The 27185-nt window shown below is 40.9% G+C and overlaps 1 protein-coding gene across 1 annotated transcript; it reads right to left on the reverse strand.

Moving 5' to 3' along the window:
* Positions 1-72: 72 nt before the first annotated feature.
* Positions 73-25833, reverse strand: l3mbtl2 (L3MBTL histone methyl-lysine binding protein 2). The gene is made up of 19 exons (XM_051939591.1): positions 25711-25833; positions 23656-24112; positions 23418-23535; positions 23080-23213; position 20102; positions 16854-16928; positions 15709-15785; positions 11187-11304; positions 10750-10884; positions 9278-9366; positions 8866-9112; positions 7850-7917; positions 6090-6194; positions 4236-4383; positions 2962-3044; positions 2525-2759; positions 2187-2252; positions 1938-2087; positions 73-1856 (listed from the first exon to the last, which is right to left on the reverse strand). Exons 2-19 carry the CDS (start codon positions 24004-24006, stop codon positions 1474-1476), a joined length of 2583 nt encoding a protein of 860 aa, XP_051795551.1. The 5' UTR covers positions 24007-24112; positions 25711-25833; the 3' UTR covers positions 73-1473.
* Between the last annotated feature and the right edge of the window lie 1352 nt (positions 25834-27185).

Raw genomic sequence — 27185 nt, forward strand, 5'->3', positions numbered from 1 at the left:
TCATACTACTTATCTTTAACCACTATGTCAGAACATTGAGTCCCAGGTTTATAGAGGACGGCATCAAATCAGTTAATTTAGAAAACTATTTTTTTTTAATCACTTAATGACAAAACAGAAAATATCTGTATGGAAAACTGGACATAAAATAAACCATTACAACAAACATTTGGCTGATTTCAACACAGAAAAGACTAAGAGTTACAGATTTGATGTGAGACATGTTCAACTCAACTAAAAAGAAATACAATAGAAATATCATTGTGTAGTTCAAAAGGTAGTTTCAAAACTGTCATAGCTGGTCTTTTTACATTTTTATGCATCAAACATTCAACTGTATTAACATTGTGTTTATTTAAACACCAGCTTTCATTGTCAAACACTTCACCTATGTGTGATATCCATTAATCCGGGTTTATAATTTTCGAACTCTGATTTCAACTTTACAACGAAACACTATCATTAGTGTTTTAAGTTCATGGGGATGCAAAGCGTTTCCTTTTTTGGCATTAAATCATATTTATGCTCGACACCATCTGCACAGTAAGTCCTATCTACAGATTCCCTGCATACTTAGCACTGTTGAGCACTCTTGCCCTTTGTTGCGTTGTAACCATACAGACACAAATTTTGGACTGCACATGGAAGGATCTGCAGGCTTGGGGAGATAAATTTACGTTGCACAGGTCCTCAATCACTAATGGATGTGGAAATTAAGCTGAGTTGGCCTGACAAGCGGCACGTCAACTTCTTAGTAAGGTGAGAACATGCTGCTTTCTGTCTGCTGACTTCTTTATGAAAGAGCTCATATTCTGCTGCCCTTTCCTTTAGTGTGTTATGTAGCTGCTTTTTGTGAATTTAAAATGTATGAAAACTTACAAAGTTCAAACCAAAATGAGTTATTCTCTCTCACAGAAAACACTGCTCCTTACCTGCTAGTCCAGACTGTTCTTCAGTAACTTCTTTACATCACTTTTTTTACACATTTGCCTAACACCAGCCAAGCAGCCATTTTGGCCCTCAAACAAAGAATGATCAGCTTCTTCAAAGCCTGCCGTTATCTCCTAACTAGAGCTGCATACCTGTACTTGGAGATCTGGGAATACTTCATCAGCAAAGCCTTGTGTGAATTTGTCTGTGGCACTGTGCCCATAACAGATAGAAAGGCTACTCTTCTGTTGTGTTTGTGATAAAACAGCTATTTAAGGAGTGTTTGTTGCACCCAGAATTCTAGAAAATGTAGTTTAAACTGATCACTGGTGTTGCCAACACAGCCAGGATTAAAGAATTATAAACGTAAACCACCAGAGTTGAAAAGATACAATAGCTGTCACAACTCTTTGTTTGCTCTAAAGGAACCTCAGTCTGGTTTTTGCCCACATTGGCTTTTTTCTACTCCTTAATGTGGTCAGTTCGGTCTCTTTGCTCTTCCACCTTTTCCACCGTTCCCTTCTTTAAGCAGAAACACTCATCTCATGTACTCATTGCTTCAGCTTCTCCTGCAGTGTCTCGCTCTGTGTCCATCTCCGGTGTTTCCTCCATGGTGCTGGTATCATTTTCTTGGCTCTCCTCCTCTTGGTTTACTTGTCGTCCTTCATTTTCACTCTGCTCCATGTCAGTGTCACCAGTAAAGCTCTCATCCAGCGTTCTGCGCTCTTCCTCCCCTTCGTCTGCACTTTTGCTTTGCTCCATCTTCTCATGTTCTGCATTTCCCAAACTGCTTTGCTCTGGTTCCGGATGTAGTCCTGACCTAACCTGTTGCCCTCCACCCTCCTGTTTGACTGCACCCACAGAGGATTGTGGAGGGTTTTCAATGGGGGTCTCCATCTCCTCCACTTTCACCTCCACTGCAAAAACTGTGGAGACACAATTAAGTCAGCAAATTACAAAAATGACCAAATAAAATGCTAATGAGAAGAACTAAACACTCTACTTACTCTCCTGCTCCTCTTGCTCGGCCTTGGGCTGGATCAGCGGCATTTTTGGAGGAAGACCTCGAGGACTGTCGGTGCCAGCGACCTCATTCTGATGATCTTCACTGTCTCCAGCTTGCTCCTGAGACAGCCTCTTCCTCGTGTACTTCCTTCCTACGGAAAGGAATACCATGAGTTTATTTTCCTTAAACATCACATGAGAAATGAGATAAAAACACAAGACTCCATGTACATTTCTGAAGCAAAACCTACTCTTTCTCCCATACAGAAAAGGCTTGGTTTTCTTGTTCCGCGCCACCGGGTTTTCAACTAAATCAACTGGGAAACAAAATAAAACACCCGTCACTTTATTACAGGCCCAAAAACATCAACATGCTACTAATCGATGTCATCAGTTGCTCCTATTTGTCAAAGCTTGGTGGACAGTTTTCTGCTTCATTCAATTAATTTGCAGTATTTACATGGAATTATTGCACCGATAATCTGAATTATTAAAAGCTTTAAATTCTAATACATTAACACACATCTATTCAATTACATTTGCTCCGAATATTGCAGCACTATTGCCGTTTTCTGTTAAAGGCGTTTACCTAGACCAGGAGGCGGCTGCAGCTGGTAGCCCACGAGCTCACACCAGCCGACGGGGTAAATGTCTGGGGACTGGTGGTCGATCCACTGATCAAACTCGTCCTCCCAGCCGTCGAAGTGGATGAGCAGCAGGCGGCCAACGCAGCGCTTCACAGTGGCCACGCACACCAGACGTGGCTCCATCAGGTCCACCGCCTCCAGCTTCATGTTGGGGGAGAAGCCATGACCTGGGTAGTCCTGGAAACAGAACCAAAGTAATGAGAGACGAGAGTTTGCATCACTGTTAGTTCAGTGTATGTGTCCAAAAGCGGGTTCACAGAAAGACTGTCTTGCTCAATTGAGACGTTGAGCTCAAGACCATGAAAGCCAACTGTGGGTGTGATCACACTCGCAGTTGGTTTTTCAAAGTCATGCTGCTAAACAGCTTCAGAAGACTCACAGCGTTGAACAGTCGTGCCGGTGCAGCTTTAGCATTCGTCTCCTTCAAGTATTTGTCCCAGGTGAAGGTCTGAGAGTCATAACCTGCCAGGAAACAGATATTTTTACAAAAGTGTTTTCATTAACAGTATGTTGTTGAAGTATTTACTTTCCTCTTCATAGTTTCTCCCTGTAAGTTGAGAACATCAATCAAGCATCAACAAGGTAAAGCATATCAGCACCAGCAGTACAAAGGACTTGAGTGTTAAAGACAAGGACAGCTGACTTAGGGTGAAGGTACGGGACACTGGACATTTCAGCAGTCTATCACAGGGCTACACATAGAGATAAAAACAGTCACACTCACGTTCACACCTACGGACAATTTAGAATCACCAATTCACCTCAGCATGTTTTTGAACTATTCGAGGAAGCCGGACTAGAAACATCCCAGAACCAGGCTGGGGCGAGATCTTTTAACTGTGAGGTAAAACTGAAAACTGAACTCTATTATGAACAATGTGTCGCACCTACTACACAATCTAGAGGTGTCTGGACACAGCAGACACAGATTCATCCTCTCTCAGAGCAGGTCTGATTGCAGCAACAGTTCTTCCTATCAGCTGCAGCCAGGCTTTTCAACTGACACTAATATTTTAACTTAAGATGTATATGCTGTGTATATGTTTTTACTTCCATAGTTTTTCTAACTTATATGCTATGTATTTGGTCATACTCATGACTGCTAGTGTTGGTGTTCTGTCGGGTTTGTGGGTTGTCTGTGTGTTTGCATGCTACTGTAACAAAGTAATTTCCTGTAAAGGATCAAAGTATTATTTTATTCTAAATAATGACAGTTTTCCTGGACTAATAAAGTTGTTGCAACAATATTTGTTCTGTTCAAGCTGAGCAGCTGTTTAGACAGCTGGGTTAATATTAATTACTCCATCATCATAGATGAGGTACGAGGATTATTTTGATAACAAACCTCTGTGAAAAAATTAACAATATTACAGGTTAGTTACAGAGGAAGACTGCAGCTTGTTTGCTGTGCAGCCTCGTGTTTTCTTGTTCTTTAGATTCCTCATGTAACTGAGCTGGTTTTGCAACAAACATGAACAGTCACTGTTTAAAAATGTTTTTATCAACACATGCAAAGTGTCTACTATAACTGATTACTGACTAAACATGGGCGACTATCAGTTGTGGAAATTATTTAAATTTGCATCACTGCAGGAGAAAATATTGGGGCTGAGTTATAATCAAAAACAGCAGAAAAAGGCAGCTGATATTTACCTTGAGGTACAGTGAGAGGGATGTTGTTCTTTTTACAGAAGTCCACTGGAAGGATGGCATGAGAGGAAGCATGGTAACAAAACCAGCCAGAGCCAATGTCTGAAATGGTGCCATCGATTCCCACCATCAGGTATCCGTCCAACAGCACCTGGGAAGAGTGAAGAGGAACAGAGTCAGAGAGACGGCAAAGACAGGGATGCAAATAGAGTGATCACGGTGAGCGAGTTAGCGGGTTTCAAACAATGTCATATTATAGAGAATACAGTAATTAAGGGATACAGTTGAAGACAAAATTATTAGCCCGTCTACGAAAATTCCCCAAGCGCTGTTAAACAGATCAAAGAATTTTTAACACAGCTTTGCCAAACATCCTAGTTTTATTTTGGATCCTTACATTATTTTATTTTGCACAGAAATGCAATTATTTAACAAAAAACAAGAACTACCAGAGTCAACATTATTAGCCCTCCTAAGATCTGACCTTTTTATTAAGCCAAACCACTAATGTGCAAGCATCTGCTTTACCTTTGTGACGCTCAGAGCTTGTAATCAATCAAGCTAAAGCTGAAGGTTGTCCTACACTTTACACACAGTATGAAAACTTCATTTAGGATTTCAGCTATTACTTGACAAAGCATCCTGCCAAAGACAAAAGAAATCAATTTAGACTTGAGAAAAAGAATCATTGATGCATACAAAACAGGACAATAATAAAGTTATGACAGCGTTTCCAAGTGTCAAGAAGTGGAATGAAAAGTATCATTAAGAAATTCAAAGAGAGCCACACAGTACAGAACAAGTCTGACAGAGACAGGAAGCAAAAGATTACAAAGACTCTGGAAAAAGAATTGCGAGAGATGTGTCTAAAGATGCCACAAAAACCACTAAAACACTGGTTAATGACTTAGCCAAGTCAACAATTGCAGTGTAACTAGAGCCCAGCACAGAAATGGACTGTGAGGATGCAGGCCAAGAAAAACTCCACTTCTACGGAACAGACACCTTCAAGCCAGACTGAAGCCCACTGTGGACAACCTGGAGAAAGATTATGCAGACTGGAAGCATCTCCTTTGGTCAGATAAGACCAAACTAGAGCTCTTTGGCCGTAGAGACGTTGCTTATGTTTGGAGAAAGAAGGAAGAGGTATAACCCAAAGAACCCCGCTTCAGCGTGTCTGGAACTGGGAATTTTGTCAAGGTTGAAGGAATCATGAAGAAAGAAGGATATATGAAGATTCTGAAAGAAAACCTCAAACAGTTGGCTGAAGAACTGGGTCTGGGTCGTCGCTTTGTCTCCTATCATGACAACGACATAAGTCGGTCCTGGTTGAAGATTTACCTCCAGAAGACCAAAGTGAATGTGACTGACCGGCCTGCACAAAGCCCTGACTGGAATCCCATTGAAAATCTGTGGGCTCAACTGAAGCCAATCAAGTCTGGAGGAGTGTGAAGGATTTGCTGAAGGACAATGGGAACACTCAGGAGATGTCAGAGACTTGTTACAAACTACAAACGACTGCAAGCTGTTATCCAGCAAAAAGGAAACAACTGACTACTGGCATCAAGGAGGCTAATAATTTTGATCCTGGTTGTTGTTGGTTTTTGGTAAATAATTTTGTTTTTGTGTGTCAAGTAAAATAATGTCAGCATTCAAAATAAAACTAGGATGTTTGGAAAAGCTGTGTTAAAAATTCCTTCATCTGTTTAACAGCACTTGACAATTTTGCGGGGAAAAATATTAAGATTTCATAGGAGGGTTAATAATTTGTCCTCAACTGTACTTCAACTGGCATTTCTCTACCTACATGAGTGATCAGAGCAGATTAGATAAACAACAAAATCATCAACAGTTTACCTTTTGTACAGTAGCCACACAGATATTTCCCAGGTTAAGAGGGTCGATGGCCTCCAGCTTCATTCCTTTTTCAAAGAAACTTCCCTCCATGTAGACAAATCTTGGCTGTGGATTGGATGACAGCAATTACTTTGCATTCAATATCCCTCGTTATGTTTCTAGTCTGCGGGAAAAACATTAAACTTAAAAAAACAACAAAACCCCAAAAAGAACAGAATGGTGGCTGTGGACTAATCACTTGTTCGTTTTGATTATGTTCATATAATAAACTATCACAACATGCTGCAGTCTAGCGGATGTCTTCCAAACACCTTCCACGCTTGGTTTTTGTACATTTTATGCCACAGCAGGACAACCATAGCCTAGCCGCGCTAGACCCATGTTCTGAAGGCACAAGGGTCTAGGGCCGCTCGACAGGGAGGGAGGCGGGCTAAAAGGTTGTCTTTCAAATCACTCTGCAGCAATTGGGTAGGTATACAACCAATCAGCGCAACGAATAGGCTGACGTAGTTCCTAGAGCGCCGGCGGATTGTGGCTAAGTCCCATTAGCTTCCCAACCAGCGGAGCCAACTGGTATATTAAGGCTTTGCCATATCCCGTCGGCATAAGTCCAAATACGTCTTTCTTCTCAATGAAACCCTTAAGTGCCGTCCTTTGTTTATCTTTCAAGTTGAATTTTAACTTCAAATCTTTAAGGGCTGTGGCCAAAGCCGAGTCGAAAGATAACTGTTTATTGTGCGCCGGTTGTTTCTGTCAGAATCGTCGCGCCTCTGTCGTCACTTAGTTACGCCCGCCTTCTGACTCTACACTTCATGGTGATTGGTCCGGCCAGTTTTAGGAGCATCCAGCCTCGAGCCTTATGGAGGGTAACTAGACCCACCCTGGCAGAGAATTAAATTTGTTGCCGTGGGTTGTCCAGCGCGGCTAGGCTAGGACAACCACATTATACATCACTAATTTTGCTTTGAACTATAAACAGTTTCCTAAGGAAATTCTGCAGATATACAGACTCCTAGAACTGATGCAACAGAACCTAGAAAGGGGTGCAACGACGACATGCGTAACCTACTGCCTGGTCAAAAAAAAGTCGCACACAATATTTTGTTGGACTGTCTTTAGCGTTGAGTGTGGCACTCATTCACTGTGGCATTGTTTCGGAAAGCATATGTAATGTCAGCATTTATTTCTGTCCAGAGGTTCATTCATTTTATACCAGCATCTTATATTGATGAATATTGTTTAAGAAATGTGAAGCTCCTCACTGCATCAGCTAGGGTTAAATAAGTTGTTGCAGCTGAAACATTTTCATCACTGCAGTAATTATCCAATGGAAGGCTCTTATCTATATGCTTAGTTAAATCCAAGTAGCGACCTTTTTTTTGGACAGACAGTGTATGATCCAACTGCAAATGCCACTTCTTATTAACACATAATTTAAATTGTGTTTCACAATGGACAATAAAATTAGTAAAAAATAACTATGGATTGACAAAACACTGCAAAAAAAAAAAAAAACAGCTGACTATCGCTGGCGGCCAATGTTTTTGTCAAATTGTGCAATCCTGTGTGTCTGTGTGTGTGCGTGTGTGTGTGTGTGTCTATACACACACATATGTATATGTATATATTACTGCTAAGCTTCTAGTATATGAACACTTTTGTAATAACAGAAGGTAAACGTAAGAAAGTACTTGTTGGCTCTACAGTATATCTGTCAATTCAGGTTATTAATCCTATCTTTAGTATAAACATTTCCTTACCTTTTTAAAGAGCAGGAATGAGCTGTCAGAGTTACCCCTTATACCACCGTAGGCTTCCATGGTATTGGCTAAGAAAAATAAGAAAAACCTGCGTTTTCACAACATTCAATCATTCAAGGCAAGAAACTGATTTATTAAACAACAGGTTAAATTTCATGCATTTAGCTCACCATCTATTTTATTTATTTTACTTTAAGCACATAACACCCACTAAGGTAGACATGAAAATAGGTAGTATTAACTTTTGACAGGGGGTGTATTTCATCATATGGATGTGATCAGGGCAGGACTCTGATCATACATGTAAAGTTTTAGGCGGATTGGAGCATGTTCAGGGCATATACGCAGCATTTGAAATTTCATGGCAAAGGATCAAAATTCCAGAGGCCGCCACGGACACGCCCTTTGACTTTGGAAAAAGATTTTAATAACTTTGGATCATTAAGGCCTCCTGTATGTACTGGCCGAATTTGAGGTGAATTGGAGTTTCTCCCTAGGAGGAGTTCGCTCGAGAAAAAATGAAAAATGGGCAAAGTCTGACATTCAACGCAAAATAGCTCACGTCCTGTTGAGTTTGGAATGTGGCTGTCACTGACTTTTTTGTTCAGCCTGATGTGCTGCATATGTGTACCAAATTTGGTAGATACACCCCCTGTCAAAGGTTGTAGGACAGGTTCTACTTTATTTGAATGAGAAAGTGTCCTAAAACTTTTGACAGGGGGTGTACATACATACATAAATATATATACACATATAAAAATTACCAAAAATAATATCTACAAATACATATATAAATAATAGAAAAATACTTAAAAAATAAAACTGTTGTATTTTTGCAACAGTGGGTTTTACAGGGTTAACTTGTTTTACTACTACTTCATTCGCTGGCTCTGTAGGCTTTAAATTTAAATTATTCTTTTCAACTTGTTCTTCCCATGATTGGGTTTTTATTCTAGTCCTCATGTTGCCTTGGTTGACTTTTATTGCAGGGCTGTAGTCTCCGTTTCTACACTCACCAGGTGTTTTCAAGTTGTGACCCACTTTGCCGGACCAGCCTATGGGGTGTAGGAGGGGACTCCACATGTGGCACCAGAAATCAGAGATGGTGTTCTCAGGAGCGTCACTTTGGTCTGCGTACACCAGCCGCAAGCGACCGCCGATGATGGAGTCTATTAGGGCCACGCGTGTCCGGCTCATGTGTTTGGGGTCCACCACCTCCACCCGCATGCCGATTCTAAAAGAGGTCTTCATGTGTTCTGCCAACTGGGAAGAGGGCAGAGTTGTAAAGTGACGGAGATGGTGATTATGTGCTTAATTAATTCAGTGAAATTAAATTATTCATCTAATTTAATTAAGTCCACTTCTCGACAAGACAGATGAGGTCCCATTCACGAGTCTGATGGTTGCATCCAGCAGCATTAAATTTACCTTCAGGTAGAAGTCAACAGGGAGAGTGTGGGCCCCCACCAGCTTCTTCATCAGATACTCTTTCCAGTCTGGGATGTTTGGATTCACATCTAAAGACAATCAATTTGTCAAATCAGTCACATTAATCTTGATAAAATTCCACTGTGCTCCGTGTTTTGTGTTGAACCCACAGAGGTGTCAAACACGCAGGCCGGATTGGATCCTCTGGCGGGGAAGTTTTGGTCCGTGGGACGACTTTATAAAGTGTAAAAATTACAGAGAAGACATTAACTGTAAATTAGAAATTTGTAATACTATAAATTTAAAATAATTTCTAGAAGTAAAATACTAGATTACTCATTGTTCTTTAGTCATTTTGTCTCATTTTTGTATTATTTTGTCTTGTTTTTGCTGTTTTTTGTCTTTTGCCGGACTTTTGTTGTTTTGTTTCTCGTCGTCGTCGTTTTGTGTTTCCTTTTTGTCTCGCTCAACTTTTTTGTCTTATTTGTCATTTTGTGTTTTGTTTAATTCATTTTTTTTGTATATCATTTTTCAGCGCTTGATTTAGACGGTCGCCAGGTCGCCGCGAGCGCCGGGAATGATAAGAGGTTGACGACATCATACAAAGTGGCTGCCTCCATGAAGAAAACATGATACGCGGTTCAGCCCGTTCGAGCGCTCGATTTGGACGGTCGCCGGGTCGCTATTTGCGACGTTTTTAGTCGCAAATGGCGACCATCTAAATCGAGCGCTGATTTTTGCTGGTTTGGTTTCAAGCTTTTGTCATTTTTTGTCTCGTTTGTGTCATTTGTGTAATTTATTGGCTCGTTTGTGTCGTTTGGCCACTTTCTTGTTGCTTTGTAACTTTTTGGTCTAATTTTTTGTCTGCTTTTTGTTTTATTTCATGCCGTTTGCCTCATTTTTTGTCATTTTGTTTCTCATTTTTGTCATTTTGCATCTCATTTTTGTAATATTTTGTCTTGTTTTATGTCTTTTTAAAGTGAAATACTATATCATTTAGTTCCAAATACCTGTGACTAAATGTTTTGTGCCTTCGTAGATAAAAAGTTGTACTGTGTAAATGATAAACTGAGGCATAATGTTGTTGAAATTGAATTTATTTTTCTTAATAAATTTCAATTTGTGCATAATGTTTTGTAAAAAGATAATTCATTAAATGTGAATATTTTCAGAATGTTTTTTTTTTTTTTGCACTAAAACCAAGGAAAATTTTTGAAATTCTCATTATTTACAGGCTACCATTTTATGATTTTACTGCTCTGGCCCACTTGTGATCAAATTGAGCTGAATGTGGCCCCCTGAACTTAAAATCAGTTTGACACCCCTGCACTAGGGCATAGTAGGAACTCACATTTCTTGTCAACATATCACTTTAGAAGACACTAAATACTTTATTACCACCTACATGAGTGTGACCATGGTGATACAGCTCTGTGTTTACATGTCAGTGTGCTTCAGGTTTGATTTTTCACCTTGTGGCGGCACCAGCAGTTTGCTGGTCATGGCGCACCAGCCAATCGGGTTCAGCTCTCCTGAAACAAGGCTGCACCAGAAATCATGTCTACTGTCGTGTTCAAAGCCTTCGTATCTCAACAGAGCTTTGTATCCTGGAGACAAGAGAGGGGAAGAAGAAGAAAAGCGATGTTCCTGATTTGCCAAAATTTAGAAGCTTAAGTTTTAGATCACATATTATGCGTTCATAACAAGAAATTGCTATTGCTGAGATATCAAAATTTCAATGTTGTTTACTTAGAAGAATGTGGCTTTTGTTCATTTAACATTTTTAGATCTCTAGATAACTAGTACACTGTAGCCCTTCTGGTCCGGCTCTGAGTGATTTTATCATCATAATTACAGAATTTATGGTTTGTCTGTGTTAACATAAAAACTGACAGAAAGATGTACACACCTGCTACCTGGATGACAGTAGCGATCCAGTAGACTTTACTGGGAAGAACTGCGTTTGTGTTCAGGACTTCCACTTTCATCCCAACACTGATGTCGTCCCAGTAGGCACAAAGAGGAGCCTGAAGATGAGGACGACAAAGGTTTCCTTAAGATCAGAGGGAAGTTTATTATGCACTCACATTATAAACTTCAGGATTTTCAAGAGTTATTCAGCCCATTTCTAACTGTAATTGTTTTCGTTATTTTCATTTTATTTATTTGTCTTAATAATTCCAAAGCTTATTGTATGTCTCTCAGCACCTCTGAAAATCAGGGTGTTTCTCAAATAGAATAAAATGAAAGTAAATGATTATTTTCTTATCTTGTCTTAACAGCAACACAAAGCAGCATGTCAAACCTTAGTATTTTTTTTCATTTTACATGCTAGGCTGTATTGGCTGAACGAGATTGTGTTGGTTCGTTCCACTCAAGTGGATCTACATGAACTCTGCTTTATAAGATATATCTATTGCTAATTAGTACCCCAAAAAAGTTTCTACTCACCGTTTCCAGTCATTTTTTAATAATTAGCATTTTTGTGTCGGTCTTTTTTTTACTGTGGCATAGTGATATTTACACGGGCGGACTAGGATTTGCAGTGCGTGCAGCGGTTTTTGGTCACATGGACCAATAGGAGCAGAGTACTGTTGCCGTGGTTTCAGATAAACACACAACATGGCGTCGACTGTATCTAGCATAGATACCAGCGAAGATGACGAAAAGAAAAGAAAGACAAGGAAACCGCCTTACAAAGTTACTAAAAAAAGGATCGAAACGATGCTATATGCATCTCACAGATGTCCAGGGCGAAGACGTGCAGGACTTTACACAGAAACGGTGGGAAACTTACAGAACCTGCGTTTAGGCTGTATTGGGACCATGGAAAAAGTGCCTAGAAAGTGAATTTCGCTCCACTACGCTGGATCTATGTGTTCAATGCATTTTTTCATAGGCAATACCCTTCTAGACTCTGGGTTAAAAGTTCTACTCAGAATATTTGTCCGAACTTTGTCACCAGCCAGAACTGTATCTTTATGAGAATACCCAAAAAACGAAAATCTGGTGCTGCTGTTTTTGCTTGTTTTAAGTGCTATGTTAATTCTGGCAACACAAAATCTTTATCAAATGTCAAACACATCTACCAAACACTTGAAACAAGTATTGGTGCCTTAGTGTACACATAGGTGAATTCAGAGTGAGAAATGTAGCTAATTTCTTGAAGGAAATGCTTCAACCTAAGTGATTTGCACCCAGCACAATGAAACATATAGTACATTTAGCTAAAAGCTTATGTGTCATATATTAAAAATATCACAACCTACTGTGTAATGAAAGATATAAAATAAAAAATGCACACCATGCCCATAAATGGCTGAAAATCAACCGAATTGCTACCACGCCCTCCTAAATCGGAATAATGGTAAAAATGGAATAAGACAAAAAAAATAAATGCACAAAAGGTCAGAGTCATTCACAAGTATGGTATAAAACATTTATTCAAATACGACAGTTTCTCTGAATATGAAAATATAGATATAGAATACACATACAAATACAGAAAAAAAAAAAGAAAGAAAAAGTAAAACTGTACATGGTGACATGGTGCGTACATTACTCATCAATATCACTTTCATCAAAGTCATCATCCCATACAGCTCTGTCTTCTGTTTCTTTTGAAACACGATACACACATGATATTTCGGTTACCTGTATTCTGAAGCATCGAGACCCTCTTGATTCTTCACTATGTCCACGAATGTCTTTCGTAGCTTGTTCATTCGCAGCACTTCCTGGTCAACTACAATCCTTTGATGGATGACAGTCTCAGAAGAAATTGTAGCTGTCAGTGAATGGTGTTTCAGTTCTGAAAAACACACGCATGCACACACAAACCATGTGTAAACTGTTGCAGCCATGTCATATTTACATAATCATCCAATCAAGATTATCTAAGCTTGTCTATTCCGCCAATTTTTCCTGAATAAAATTATCAAATAGGTTTTTGGAACTACAGTTAAACAAACTAAAGACTATGTTGTTTGTCAATGCCTCATTTTGAAATGTACAATGTGTAATAAAATGTTAATGCATTGTAAAAACTCACGCTTCATCTGGGGTTGCAGTACTTGTTTCCATAGGCCTTAACAAAAACTTTGGGTACTGTGCGTAACAGGTCCTGTGGTACCGCACCTCCAGGGAGACACAGTCTTTTTCTTTAATGTGCAAAACCACGCTGGTGTCTTCCTTCAGCTCAGCAGCCTTCTGCAACCGGCCTTTAACTTTAACCAAATGTTAAGTGTGTGTGTGTGTGCGTGTGTGGGGGGTGGGGGTGGGGGTGGGGGTGTAAATAACAGTGACAAGAGGTTTGTTTTGCCATGATGAGGACAAAAGACCTCTCTCTCTCTTGCACAGCCATAAATCTGGGCTGGGCTGGCAGTAGTGACCTGTTGACCTGAAAGCCCTGCATTCCACTCTTATCAGTCTCAAACTAAACTTTTTGCTCAGTGTAAAACAATTTAATATAATAATGTTAATTGACTTCATCAAATGACCCCAGACTTGGTCTCTATTTGTACATCTGTCTTAAACAAATGACCAATACATCACAGTTGCAGCCCAGAATTCACATTGTGTTAACTTCATCTGTGATCTGACCAGAAGCCCCCCTCCCCCACCCCCCATTATTATTCACAACAAAAGGAGTGTGTGTGGCTTACCTGCAGTCAATGTCTCAGCTTGTGAAAGTTTGTCCCTCTGTCGTTTGCCTTTAACAGTAATCAGTTTTTCCGCTTTTTTGCAAATAATGCACAGCGGTGGAAGAACATGGCCAGCTGAAGGTATTGGCAAATCTGTCCTGGAACGAAGTTTCTTTCGTGGAGTTTCAGTTGCCGTTGATGTCGATGCTTTGGCGTTGGCGATGCTGTCCGAAGGGGCTGATTGATCCGAGGCTACAGTATCGCATTTTTTCTCGGCCAAAGTCAAACGCCTTTTACAAATAAATCGCATGTAGCATGTCTTATGGAAACCAGCGTCCTCAGGAACATTGTCAAAATCAACATCGACGCAATGTTTATAATTTTCAGCAAGGTCCTTACATGCACCCTGTAGAGAAAGCCACTGTCTAACGCAGTTTCTGTAAGTTTCCCACCGTTTCCGTGTAAAGTCCTGCACGTCTTCGCCCTGGACATCTGTGAGATGCATATAGCATCGTTTCCATCCTTTTTTAGTAACTTTTGAAGGCAGTTTCCTTGTCTTTCTTTTCGTCATCTTCGCTAGATACAGTCGACGCCTAACCTTGCCAGCAAGTTGATTTCTCGCGATATTTGTGAGTTCACAAATCTCTCAAGAAACCATCTTGCTCCGCTCCCGCCTTCACTTTTCGTACAGAACCAAGTTGGTTCGGGCCAATCACGCAGCAGTATTCGTGTGTGGGGTGGGATAATGGGAGGGATATCGGGGGGTGACGACCATAGGTGACACCAAGCGCCAGTAGATCAAAACAAACATGGCAATGGAGGACAACGATGGTGTAGATGCTGCTATTAAGTCAGTTTTAGCTGAATCTCCTATCGCTTCTTTGAAGGAAGAACAACGAGAGGCGCTTTGTGCATTTCTGGATGGTAAAGATGTTTGTGCTTTTTTACCTACGGGTTTTGGTAAGAGTTTAATCTACCAATTTGCTCCGTTCGTTGTGAAGATCCCGCGATTGGCTAAAAACAAACCTGTCAGAGGCGGGACATACTGTTGCATTGTCCAATCCGTGCCTCTTTCCTCCGAACGGATTTACATGGAGCGGTCCCAGATTGATATTTTGAAGTACTATCAAGTACTACACAATTATTAATCTGGCTATTGCCAGGTTAGTCGACGCCATGTTGTGTGTTTATCTGAAACCACGGCAACAGGACTCGGTTCCTATTGGTCCTCGTGACCAAAAACCGCTGCACGCACTGCAAATCCTAGTCCGCCCGTGTAAATATCACTATGCCACAGTAAAAAAAGACCGACACAAAAATGCTAATTATTAAAAAATGACTGGAAACGGTGAGTAGAAACTTTTTTGGGGTAGTAATTAGCAATAGATATATCTTATAAAGCAGAGTTCATGTAGATCCATGTGAGTGGAACGAAATTCACTTTCTAGGCAATGTTACTTGGTTCAGTTTTTACTAAATTTGAGGAATATATTCTTAATGTGCACAGTTTTGCTAAAGGTCCCATATTGTAAAAATACTTTTTGATTGTGTTTTGTGTGTTTTTATAAACTCCAATACTGAAAACAAAGGCTTTGAAAACATGAAGTTGCTCATACAAACATTAGCTCCTAACAAATGTGACTCACCTCACATTCATGAGTTGGAACAAAGATTTCATAACATAAATACAGTTTGAAAGGCTGTGTGTGCAAATATACACTATATAAAGTGCTTATAGGTGTCTTTACACAAAATAGTTCCCATTTACATGTTGCACAGAGAACTTACATGTCTGAAGCAGGAGACAGACACAGCCAGAGATGTTTCCTTGTCCAAATAGGAGCCCCAGTCAAAGCCAGGAGACGCTGTTGAATAAAAACAGAGGGATCACACAGCTAAAATATTAATGTCTGAATGTGTACTGTGTGCAGCTTCTAAAACTTCCACAAGAGAAGCAGCAAATACCAGTAAAGTTAGTCTTAGATAGAACAAAATGCCACCATATGGGAAGCAAACTTTATGTGCCTGTTCAGACATGTTCTTTATATTTTTCGGACGTAATGAACAACTATTTTTTAGTGACCTGCAGCTTCTCTACCTCACATTACATTTTATTGATGAAAAATTGTGGCTGCTCCCAACAACGTAAAAGTGCAGATGACCAAAGATTTTGTACATTTCTAATATTTTGTGTGTTTGTAGCTGAAAGTAAGGAAACGCTAGCCTAGCCATGCTAGACCCATGTTTCTGACGGGACAAGGGTCTAGGGAAGCTCGACAGGGAGGGAGGCGGGCTAAAAGGTTGTCTTTCAAATTCCTCTGCAGCAATTGGGTAGGTATACAACCAATCAACGCAACAAATAGGCTGACGTAGTTTCGAGAGCACCGGCGGATTGTGGCTAAGTCCCATTAGCTTCCCAACCAGTGGCGCCGCGGAGCCAACTGGTATATTAAGGATTTGCCATATCCCGTCGGCATAAGTCCAAATACGTCTTTCTTCTCAATGAAACACTTAAGTGCCGTCCTTTGTTTATCTTTCAGGTTGAATTTTAGCTTCAAATCTTTAAGGGCTGTGGCCAAAGCCAAGTCGAAAGATAACTGTTTATTGTGCGCCGGTTGTTTCTGTCAGAATCGTCACGCCTCTGTCGTCACTTCGTTACGCCCGCCTTCTGACTCTACACTTCATGGTGATTGGTCCGGCCAGTTTTAGGAGAATCCAGCCTCAAGCCTTATGGAGGGTAACTAGACCAACCCTGGCAGAGAATTAAATTCGTTACCGTGGGTTGTCTAGCGCGGCTAGGCTAAGGAAACGCAGCTTCTGCATCAAGTGCACATGTTTGAAACGCACATATTAAAACCGTTCTACGCTGTTTTATGTACATTCACTGTCCTGTGAAAACAATGCTTGTATAAGTCTTTATTAGATGTCTTTACCCTCCACTGCTGTTGGAGCTGACTGGGTCCCTTTCATCTTATTCAGCACAGTAGATTTTTTGAGGGGGTCTTTCCCTGCAGAGAAAAAAAAGTAAAATAAACATTTATCAGATGGTGTAGCTTCTACACTGTTGACACAAACTGCAAGAGGAGAGTAAGCAGGGCACATTCTAATAACTGCAACCAAAGTGTATTATGAAAGTAAAAATAAGGATAAGATGCAGCCTTTGAAATGTCAAAAGTGCTTTACTAGCTGTCAGAAATAACATATTTTGAGTCTACTAGTCAGACCATCATTGTAGAAAATTTCACACATCCACAACGATCCATCAAGGTGTGGACTTCACAGACTTCTAAACGGCTCCTGTGGTATCAGGCAGCAAAATATAAGCAGTAGATTTTTATATTTTTTATGTTCTGTGATTCCTGCTCGATCAAGAGTTGAGAAATCTGGAGGCCAAGTCACCACCTTTAAATCTTTGTCATATTCCTTAAACCTTTCCTTAACAATGTTTGTAGTGTAGCAGGAAGCTTCATCCAGCTGACAAGAATAGTGTTGCCATTAAGGCTTATACCTGCTCTGAAACTATGTTTAGCTAGATGAAGTGTGTCAAAGTAACACCCACATGAATGAAGGACCCAAGTTTTTGTAGCAGAACATTTCCCAGAGGATCTCAGTGCCCCTGCTGCCATGTCTTCTTCAGGTAAACACCAAACATGTACCACATGATGTCAAAGAAAGTGTAGTTCACACTAAGCCACCTTTTTCAATTGCTCCATGGTCCGGTGCTTTTGCTGATGGACAGACACAGCAAACTGCAGACACTGTGTTTTGACACTTTTCTATCAAAACAGCATCAAGGCTTTTTAGCAGTTTGTGTCACAGTAGCTCTTCTGTTGGACTGGATCACAAACATCAGCCTTCACTCCCCACATGCATGAGTGAGTCTTGGGCTTACTCGGTCTGTTGCTGTTAAACTGGTTGTCCTTCCTCAGGCTACTTTTGGTGGAAACTAACCACTGTGTTCCAGCAACACCAACAACTCTCTGATGTATCGACCCATTTGATCCTTGTCAAAGTCACTGAGATCCTTCAGTTGCCCATTTTTTCTGTTTCCAGCACATCAACTTCATCATTTGCTGCCTAATACAACCACTCACTAACAGATGCCGCTGGAATAAGATTCAATAATATCCATTTCCTATCAGTGATCTTAATGCTGTGGCTGACCTCAGTAAGTGCATGATCACTTATAAACGGCATCATGAAACCATTGCTTTCACTATCAATTAATCTGCCACTAAGTATCGCAGTTAATCATTTAAAACAGAACTTATTTCACCCAGAGCTGAAATTGTCGTTTTCAAACTTCTTCTTTTGTTTATCCTCTGAAACTCCTGGAGAGAGGCAGGTTCAGTTTAACATCACAGAGGACTGAGGAACCAGAAAATAATAATAATGCAAGTTTGTAGCTATTTCTACAAGAAATACCACGTTTAAATATGATTACAAATATAGCATTTAATATAAAAGCTCACGTTATGAGGCATATTTTAAACTACTAATGAATCACACTGGTTGTAGTTATTTTAAATAATCAGTTAAAATACTATAATGTGGTTTGTCATATTGGGTTTTTAACAGTCAGTCCCGTATTTTTTTTTCCTTTTCTAACATGTATTTTAAATGTCTGAGGGTGAGGAGCTCATGTTTCTCTATCGTCTACACGCTGTGCCTCCTCTCTGTCCGGACTCACCGGTGTCCTCTGGTAAACGTCTCCTGCCTCAGACGGCTGAGATTGTCTGAACCGGGTCGGGACCGAGGTGGTCCTGAGGGTCCGGTGCCGGCGGCTCGGCTGATCCAGGGGGTTGTTGTTGTAATCATCGGGCTCAAAATGCTTCTGGCACACGAAGAGCTTGCCGAGGAGCCGGAGGGGTGTATTTACATCCATGTCCAGAGAGGATAGCCAGAGTCTCAGCCTCTCCGGGTCTCCCAGAGGGAAGCGGTGGAAGGACAGGTTGGGCCGCTTGGTGCTGTAACAGCTGTCCACGCAGCACCTCATAACCATTTGTGTCCTCTGTGACTTACAGACGATAAACACCTTAACGATGGGAGGCGGACACACAGGAAGCTGCTCAGGTCACAGCTAACACATTTAAGTCCAGCGCGGTCCTCCAGCTCTTCTTCTACTGCCGTTATTCTGCAGCAGCAGCAGGTAAACAGCTGTATGCAAGCACTGCCATCGTGTGGACGCTATTACGATATGGCTGTACCGCTGGTGGAAAGTACACTGTCCGTCCAAAAAAATAAAAAAAATTGCACACTCTAGTATTTTGTCGGACTGCCTCTAGCTTTGACTAAAACACATATTCACCGTGGCATCGTTTCAATAAGCTTCTGCAATGTCACAGCATTTATTTCTGTCCAGAGATGCATTCATTTTTCAAGATCTTACATTGATGATTGGCGAGTCGGACCACTGTGCAAAGTCTTCTCCAGCACATCCCAAAGATTTTCAGTGGAACTGAGGTCTGGACTCTGTGGAGGTCAATCCATGTGTGAAAATGATGTCTCATGCTCCCTGATCCACTCATTCACAGTGTGAGCCCCATCAATCCTGACATCGTCATCTTGGAACATGTCCATGCCATCAGGGATGAAGAACTCCATTGATAGAAAGACCTGGTCATTCAGTATATTCAGGTAGTCAGCTGACCTCATTCTTTGGGAACATAACGGTGCTGAACCTGACCAACCCCAGATCATGACCCTAACCCCTACAGGCTTGAAGGCACTAGCCATGATGAATGCATCACTTCATCTGCCTCTCTTCTTACTCTGACGCACCCATCACTTTGGAACAGGGGAAATCTGGACTCATCAGACCACATGACTTTCTTTCATTGCTCCAGAGTCCAACCTTTATGCTCTGTAGCAAACTGAGGCTGTTTTTTCTGATTAACCTCACTGATCAGCGGTTTTCTTACATCTACACAGCTGTTTAGTCCCAATCCTTTGAGTTCCCTTAGAATTTCACGTGTGGAAATGCTCTTACTTTAATTATTAAACAAGCTGTGAGTTCTACTGTTGATTTCCTACGATCATGTAAGAGTTTGTTCCGACCACATTCGTTCCTCAATATCCTTCAGGTTTTAATGATGCGTTGGACGGTTATTAATCTGATTTTGGTAGTTTCAGAAATCAGTTGGAGCTTTTTTTTTTGCTTGATGCAGGCCAATAAATTGACCCTTCTGAGACAGATTAACATCCTTTCCATGACCACAGGATATGTCAACATGGTTGTTTAAGAAATGAGAAGTTCCTCACTGCATCAGCTAGGGTTAGATAAGTTGTTGTAGCTGAAACATATTCATCACTGCAGTAATTATCCAATGGAAGGGTCTTACCTATATGCTTAGTTAAATCCAAGTGGGGACTTTTTTTTGAACAGGCGGTGTATACTTACTTAAGTATGTTTACTGGACTTAAGTACAAATTGGAGACACATGTACTCCACTACATTTCAGGTTGAAATATTGTACTCTCTGCTTTTCCACATTTACCTGAAAGCTTTAGTTACTTCGCATCTACAGTTCTACAATTTCATTTAGCAGATGCTTTTATTCAAAACAACGTACATCTGAGAGTAGATGAAACACAAGCAAAGATCTAGTGAGGAGAAAACAACCTGGATAAGTGCCATAAAAAGTTCTAGGGTGATAATAGGACCATGTTGTCTACAGGCAGTAAAGACGTAATAGGATTTGTTTTTTGCAGTCTGTCAAGTGCAAAGGTGTTCAATGAAAGGTTGGTTTTTTTAGTCTTTTCTTAAAGACTGAGAGAGACTCTGCAGATCAGAGTTTGGTAACTCGTTCCACCACCGGGGAACCACAGAGGAGAAGAGTGTGGCTATGAAAATCTGAAAATAATACTTGATTTTTAATATAACAAGCTTTCGATATATAACACAATGTTAAGGGTTAAAAAGTTCTCGCATGATTTAATTTTAATACAAGTTCAAATGATCCAATATCTCGTCCAAAAAAATCTAAGAGAAAAAAAAATCCAAAACCTAAAAGCAGATTTGTGTGTCAGAGCTTACATTTCTCTTCTTTCTTCTCCCATTAATCTTCCTATTCTTTCTAATAGCAACAGGGCCAGAGACCCCCAGTGGCACTGCCTTAGTCCCACCACCCAATAACAGACACTGACTCATTGATCAGTGATTAATAATGAGCCTATTTAAAAAGCTGTACTTTAATGTAATACATTAATGCACAGCTTTTTAAACAGGACTATTATAATCATCTGTTCATTTTAAGTTGTTTACATTTCATACTATGTAATCTTGCACTTTATTGGGAGAAAATATATAAATCACAATACTTTTAGAATACCTTGGATTTGCTACATTTGCCGTGTATTTGTCTTTTAACTCTGTTCACTGACCTGCAACACTTAAATCTTATTATCCTCATTTTAAAATGTTGTAGTTGTCTGTGTCTTTATTGTTCTGCACCAAACCACCACATCTAATTCCTTCTACATGAAAAACCTTCTTGGCAACAAAACTGATTCTGAATAATCATTTTCTCAGGTTTGTCTTCTGTCTCTGTCCATAAAACTGTATGTAAAATAGACTAACAGCTGAAAACAGATTTGTGGATCAGAACTTATTCTTCCCTCTACTGTGAATCATGCAGTGACTTCTTAATCTGCCGTTTCTGTATAGAAAACTGCACATGAAGTAGTCAAATTAGCTCCACCTGCATCATCTACAACAGCAACATGCTGTTGACACACTGACGCTTCACTATTAATAATCTAATGATGATTTACTTTCAGACTGTACCTACATTTTGTTGCAAATACTGTGGTTGTGTTGACATAATGTTGAACAATGTGTTGAGCTCTGTCAGCATGCTTTTCATTCAGCAGGCATGTGTTCAGATGTATGCAGGTGTGCAAGATTGTGTCCAATTTGAGAATGCTTAAGGAAATATGCAAATGTATATTCAGACGTGAAAGTGTACTAAGATTTGTATATGTTTATACAGGCTTGTTAGTGCAGTTAAGATTGAGAGTGGAACCTGTCCGAGATAAAGACTAAATGGAATCGCTTTTTCATTACTGAAAACTTTGAGCTGGAAAAAACATTCCTCATCCCTACATCAGGTGCACCTCTCTGGTGGATACACAACTGCTCTGCCTGAGATCTACAAATGTGTGTGGCGATCTGTCTCTATCTCAGGGTTTCTTTGCCTTGAGCTAAAGCTAGTGACTCCATCAATGTCCTGTGACCAGCAGTGAGGGTTGAGAGGACAGAAATAGTTATATGAAAAATGTACCTTTCTGTGTAATGAATTATTTAAATGTGAGATTTTAAGAATGGGCAACACAGCCGTGCAACAGTGAGGACTGCTGAATCACAGCAAGAAGGTTCTGTGTGGCGTTTATATGTTCTACCTGTGTCGGTTTTCTACGGGACATGCAGGGTTGGTTTAATAGTGATTCTAAATGGGCTGTAGGTGTCAGTGTGAATGGCTGTGTTTCTGTGTTAGTCCTGTGATTGACTGGTGACCTTTCCAGTCATCCCCTCACACAATGTCAGCCAAGATAAACTACAGAGATTTTCAGAATCAGTACTAACTCTGGATGACTAATCTTGTCACCTACAACTAGACAGAACTGATTAAATCATGGACACAAAGATTGTTTTAGGGGAGAACCTCTTGTTACTTAATAAGTACGATCATCCCAGTGTCAAACTCCCAAAAAGATAGTCTCATTATTTAATTAAGCAAAGCCATTAAGTAAAACTGCCCCACTGGTGTGAGCTATAGTTAACCACGACCGACGGGTACGTCGGCGGGGTTATTGCATTCGGTGCGGTATCTGGCTGGGTAAGTATGTAAGTATGTATGTAAGTATGTATGTGGCTATGTCCGGTCCCATATCTCTGCAACCGCTGAAGTCAGGATAATCAAACTTGGCAATGAAGATCAGTCTAAGGTCCCCTGCTCAGTTGTGGAGTTACAGGTCAGCAGATCGAGTAGGGAGGGAGATACGTACGATGATCAAAATTGATACATATTGCATCAGTTGTATAGGGAGGACAGGGTTTTCGCCAGCAGAGGGCGTGGTTCTGCCCTCTACTGAGGGCTCATCTGGTTTAAAAAGCAATGAGTCTTTTTAAATGAACAAAAAATATAATCTTTTTGTCACCTGCAGACGTGCCAGTATGGAAGACCTCTTGGAGTTTGATGAATAGGAGCGTGAGCAGGAGATACTGCAGAAACGCTTCGTCTTTGAAAAGAAGGAGCTAATAGTGCCGCTGGTTCCACACATCTCACACATGACTGTAAAAATACACAAAGCAATCACAATAGTTGTTTTTTTTTATTTAAAACACCATGAATGTTTGTTCATAGCCTACACAGTCGACTGAGACTTTTAATGCTGTGTGTGATTGCTGCTTTTAACTCATTTGATTCATGCCTGTGGTAAAATGGTGTTAAATGAACAAGCAGAAAAAGATACATTTTGTTCTTTCTTGACCTCACCTGGCTGATCATCTTTGTTTTTTTCCCCCAGCTTCAGCCCTAATCCTGCCAGACCTTCTTCATTACCTCTTCCAACAGTATTATTAGACTGAATGGGTGTCATTTCATGGCGGTCTCCCTGTGAAGACAAAACAATATGGTGGTTAGAGAGCATGAAGAAAACTCTGACTTTACATCGCATCTGTAAACAATAGCAGCAACAATGCCTTTCTCTCACTGCAGTAGCCCTACTACTCACACTAGTGCTGCGCTCTCTTGGTTCAGCTGTAATGCTCCGCCGTTGGATGGCAGGTAGGCATTTACTACAGCCTGCTCCACTGCAGGATGGACAGTGTGGACGGACAAATACTGTTGGAGCAGCTCCTGGCCTCAGCTTCAGAGTCCCTGTAGCTGGTCTGGACTCAAAGTACTCCCTCCCAAAATGCTCACTGCAAAGGTAAGAGCTGGGTGAGGCAACCCAGTGGGTGCGGGTCCGCTGGACCTGTTTCTCCCATTTGCGAAACTCCTCAGGGTCCTTGGGAAATTTAAACAGTGTTACACCATCTTCGGCAGTTTTGCCGCATCCATAGGCCACACAGTGGTAAGGCATCGTGTGTTGTGCTCACAGGAGGACTGTCAGTTCTTCAAAGCTTAATGCATGGTCCACTTTCAAAGGATTCCTTCTAGTTTTGAGATGTAGTGTGACTGTATGAGCTCTGCAAGGGAAACAGGGGGTTGCATGTTAGAACTAGAAAGAAATAAGCCATAAGCCAAAGAAATCAAAGTCAAACAATTTGTAACAGGTATCTTTAGGAAACAACAATTATAAGACACTAAAGATGAGAAAACAATTCTGATAGAGCTGCATCATAACTGGTAAAACATTAAGGCAGATTCTAGGTCCAGTATTTCTTTGTCTTAACAGCTGAATTTTACTAAAAAGTATTGGTGTAATTTCAAACTGAAATGGGTAATGTCTTTACCAGTATATATGTTATCTACATTTTCTTAACCATAAACATAAAGAATATGAAGACATTTTCATTTTAATAACATTTATGTATATATTTTAAAATATTTTTACTAAATTGATTGGCTAAGAGGGTTGATATTTGTTTAGCTGATAATATCCTAAAAGAAAATCCTAAGAACAGAGCCTAACCAACACACCAACAATGAAACAACCAGACTTCTTCTTCTTTTCCTTTCAGCTTTTCCCTTCAGGGGTCGCCACAGCGAATCAATTGCCTCCATCTAACCCTGTCTTCTGCATCCTCTTCTCTCACACCAACTACCTTCATGTCCTCTTTAACCACATCCATAAACCTCCTCTTTGGTCTTCCTCTAGGCCTCCGGCCTGGCAGTGGGAAACTCAGCATCCTTCTACCAATATATTCACTCTCTCTCCTCTGGACATGTCCAAACCATCTCAGTCTGGCCTCTCTGACTTTATCTCCAAAGCCTCTAACATCTAACATGTGCTGTCCCTCTGATGTACTCATTCCTGATCCTATCCATCCTGGTCACTCCCAAAGAGAACCTCAGCATCTTCACTTCTGCTACTTCCAGCTCTGCCTCCTGTCTTTTCCTCAGGGACACTGTCTCCAGACCAAACAACATGGCTGGTCTCACCACAGCTTTGTAAACCTTTCCTTTCATTTTAGCTGAAACTCTTCTATCACACATCACACCTGACACTTTTCTCCAGCCGTTCCAGCCTGCCTGTACACGCTTCTTCACCTCTTTTCCACACTCTCCATTGCTCTGGACTGTTGACCCTAAGTACTTAAAATTCTCCATCTTCTTGATCTCTTCTCCCTGTAACCTCACTCTTCCATTTGGGTCCCTCTCATTCACACACAGATACTCCGTCTTGCTGCGGCTAACCTTCATTCCTCTCCTTTCCAGGGCAAACCTCCACGCCTCTAGCTTCTCCTCCACCTGTTCCCTGCTCTCACTACAGATCACAATGTCATCTGCAAACATCATAGTCCATGGAGACTCCTGTCTAACCTCGTCTGTCATCCTGTCCATCACCATTTAACAACCAGACAAACTTCTAAATTTCAAACATTTATTAACTCAACAGAAATTTAAGGTTATTAACACACCCAGTATGAAAAAAACTTTTCATTTAATTTGGCTATTAAATTCGCTGTTACAAGTTCATAACTCGGTTTGCCAAAACATAAACAAAAGTGTGACTAGCTCACATGCTACTGTACACACGAGCTAACTGCTAATAGAGCGAAAAGCACATTTGTCCAATTATAAAGCAGAACTTTGCACATGATTACTTTAAATTACTACTTACTGAGGCGTATAACTTGTAGGCACTTAGTGAAGTGTCGCGTTCAACAGCAAAAGCATTTGGATATAAGTTGTTCTGCTGTTTCTGCTGTTTCTTCTCCCAGCACTGTACTGTGGGCGCCTAGGTTTGACGTCATCTTATGCGCCGAAAAGGAATTCTGGGAGTTGAAGTTTTAGCAGAAAAGTAGCAATTCTCCTAAATGTTAAGGTTGGTTCAATTACCAATGATTAAAGCAGATGTTATTATTATTATCAGTAGCAGTACTTAAAACAGGAGAAGTTTGAGTGGTTTTCCTTTAATAGGAATTAGTTTTCTTACAGACAACACATAACCTGCCCCACCAGAGACAACAACATTTTGGACCACCGTTACACTGCCATAAAGGATGCCTATCACTCGGTTCCCAGAGCAACTGTAAGACTCTCTGATCACTACCTGATCCATCTTGTCCAAGCCTAAAGGCAAAAACTAAACTCTGCTAAGCCTGTTGTAAAATCTGTGCAGAGATGGACTAATGAAGCAGAGCAGGACCATCAAGCCTGCTTTGATTGAACTGACAGGGGCGTCTCTGAAGCTGCTGCATACACTCCGGATGAGCTGACTGACAGAGTGATGTCCTACATCAACCTCTGTGAGGACATGTGTATGCCCACCAGGACTCAGTTAACAATCAGCAATGACAAACCATGGTTTACTGCTAAACTGAGACAGCTGTGTCAAGTCAAAGAACAGGCCTACAAAGTGTTGTTCAACCAGGCCAGAAACACGTCGACAAAGGAGATCAGAGCAGCTAAGTGAAGCTATTCTTTGAAGCTGAAGAGCCATTTCTCAGCCAACGACTCTGTATCAGTGTGAAAAGGCCTGAAAGACATCACAAATTACAGGCCACCACCCCTTACCTGTGCTAGTAGCCGACAACAACAGCTGGCTGACGACCTGAAACGGTTTTACTGCAGATTTGAAAAGAACCAACCACCTGACACCCACTCCGACCATCTTTCCACACAGTCATCAACATCTCCTACAGCCCCGACTCTCCCCTCCTCTGGCCACCCTACCTGCACTCAAGACCTGTGAAGAAGACGTCTGCCGGCTCTACAGGAGACAAAAGACCCAGAAAGCACCAGGCCCAAACCAAGTCTCAGCTGCCTGCCTGAAAGTCAATGCAGACCAGCTGTCACCTGTCTTCCTTCAGATCTTCAACAGATCATTGGAGCAGTGTGAAGTCCCTTCCTCCTTCAAATGCTCCACTATCATCCCGCCCCCCAAGAAACCCAAGATCAGAGGACTAAATGACTACAGACCCATTGCTCTGATGTCTGCAGTCATGACGTCTTTTCAGAGACTGGTGTTGGCCCACCTCAAAGACTTTACCAGACCCCTGCTGGACTCCCTGCAGTTTGCCTACCAAGCAAACAGATCAGTGGATGATGCAGTCAATGTGGGACTGCATCACACACTGCAACATCTTGACAGAC

This window comes from Acanthochromis polyacanthus, chromosome 19, assembly GCF_021347895.1.
Source record: "Acanthochromis polyacanthus isolate Apoly-LR-REF ecotype Palm Island chromosome 19, KAUST_Apoly_ChrSc, whole genome shotgun sequence".
Lineage (NCBI taxonomy): Eukaryota > Metazoa > Chordata > Actinopteri > Pomacentridae > Acanthochromis > Acanthochromis polyacanthus.

Excerpts from the sequence above, each read along its gene's own strand:
- l3mbtl2 (XM_051939591.1), bottom strand. The coding sequence starts at position 24,006 with ATGCCTTACCACTGTGTGGCCTATGGATGCGGCAAAACTGCCGAAGAT. Across the intron at positions 7,918-8,865 it reads TCACAACTTGAAAACACCTG|CCAATACCATGGAAGCCTAC; the intron begins GTGAGTGTAGAA and ends TATTTTTCTTAG. Across the intron at positions 2,088-2,186 it reads TTTTCTGTATGGGAGAAAGA|GAAGGAAGTACACGAGGAAG; the intron begins GTAGGTTTTGCT and ends TCCTTTCCGTAG.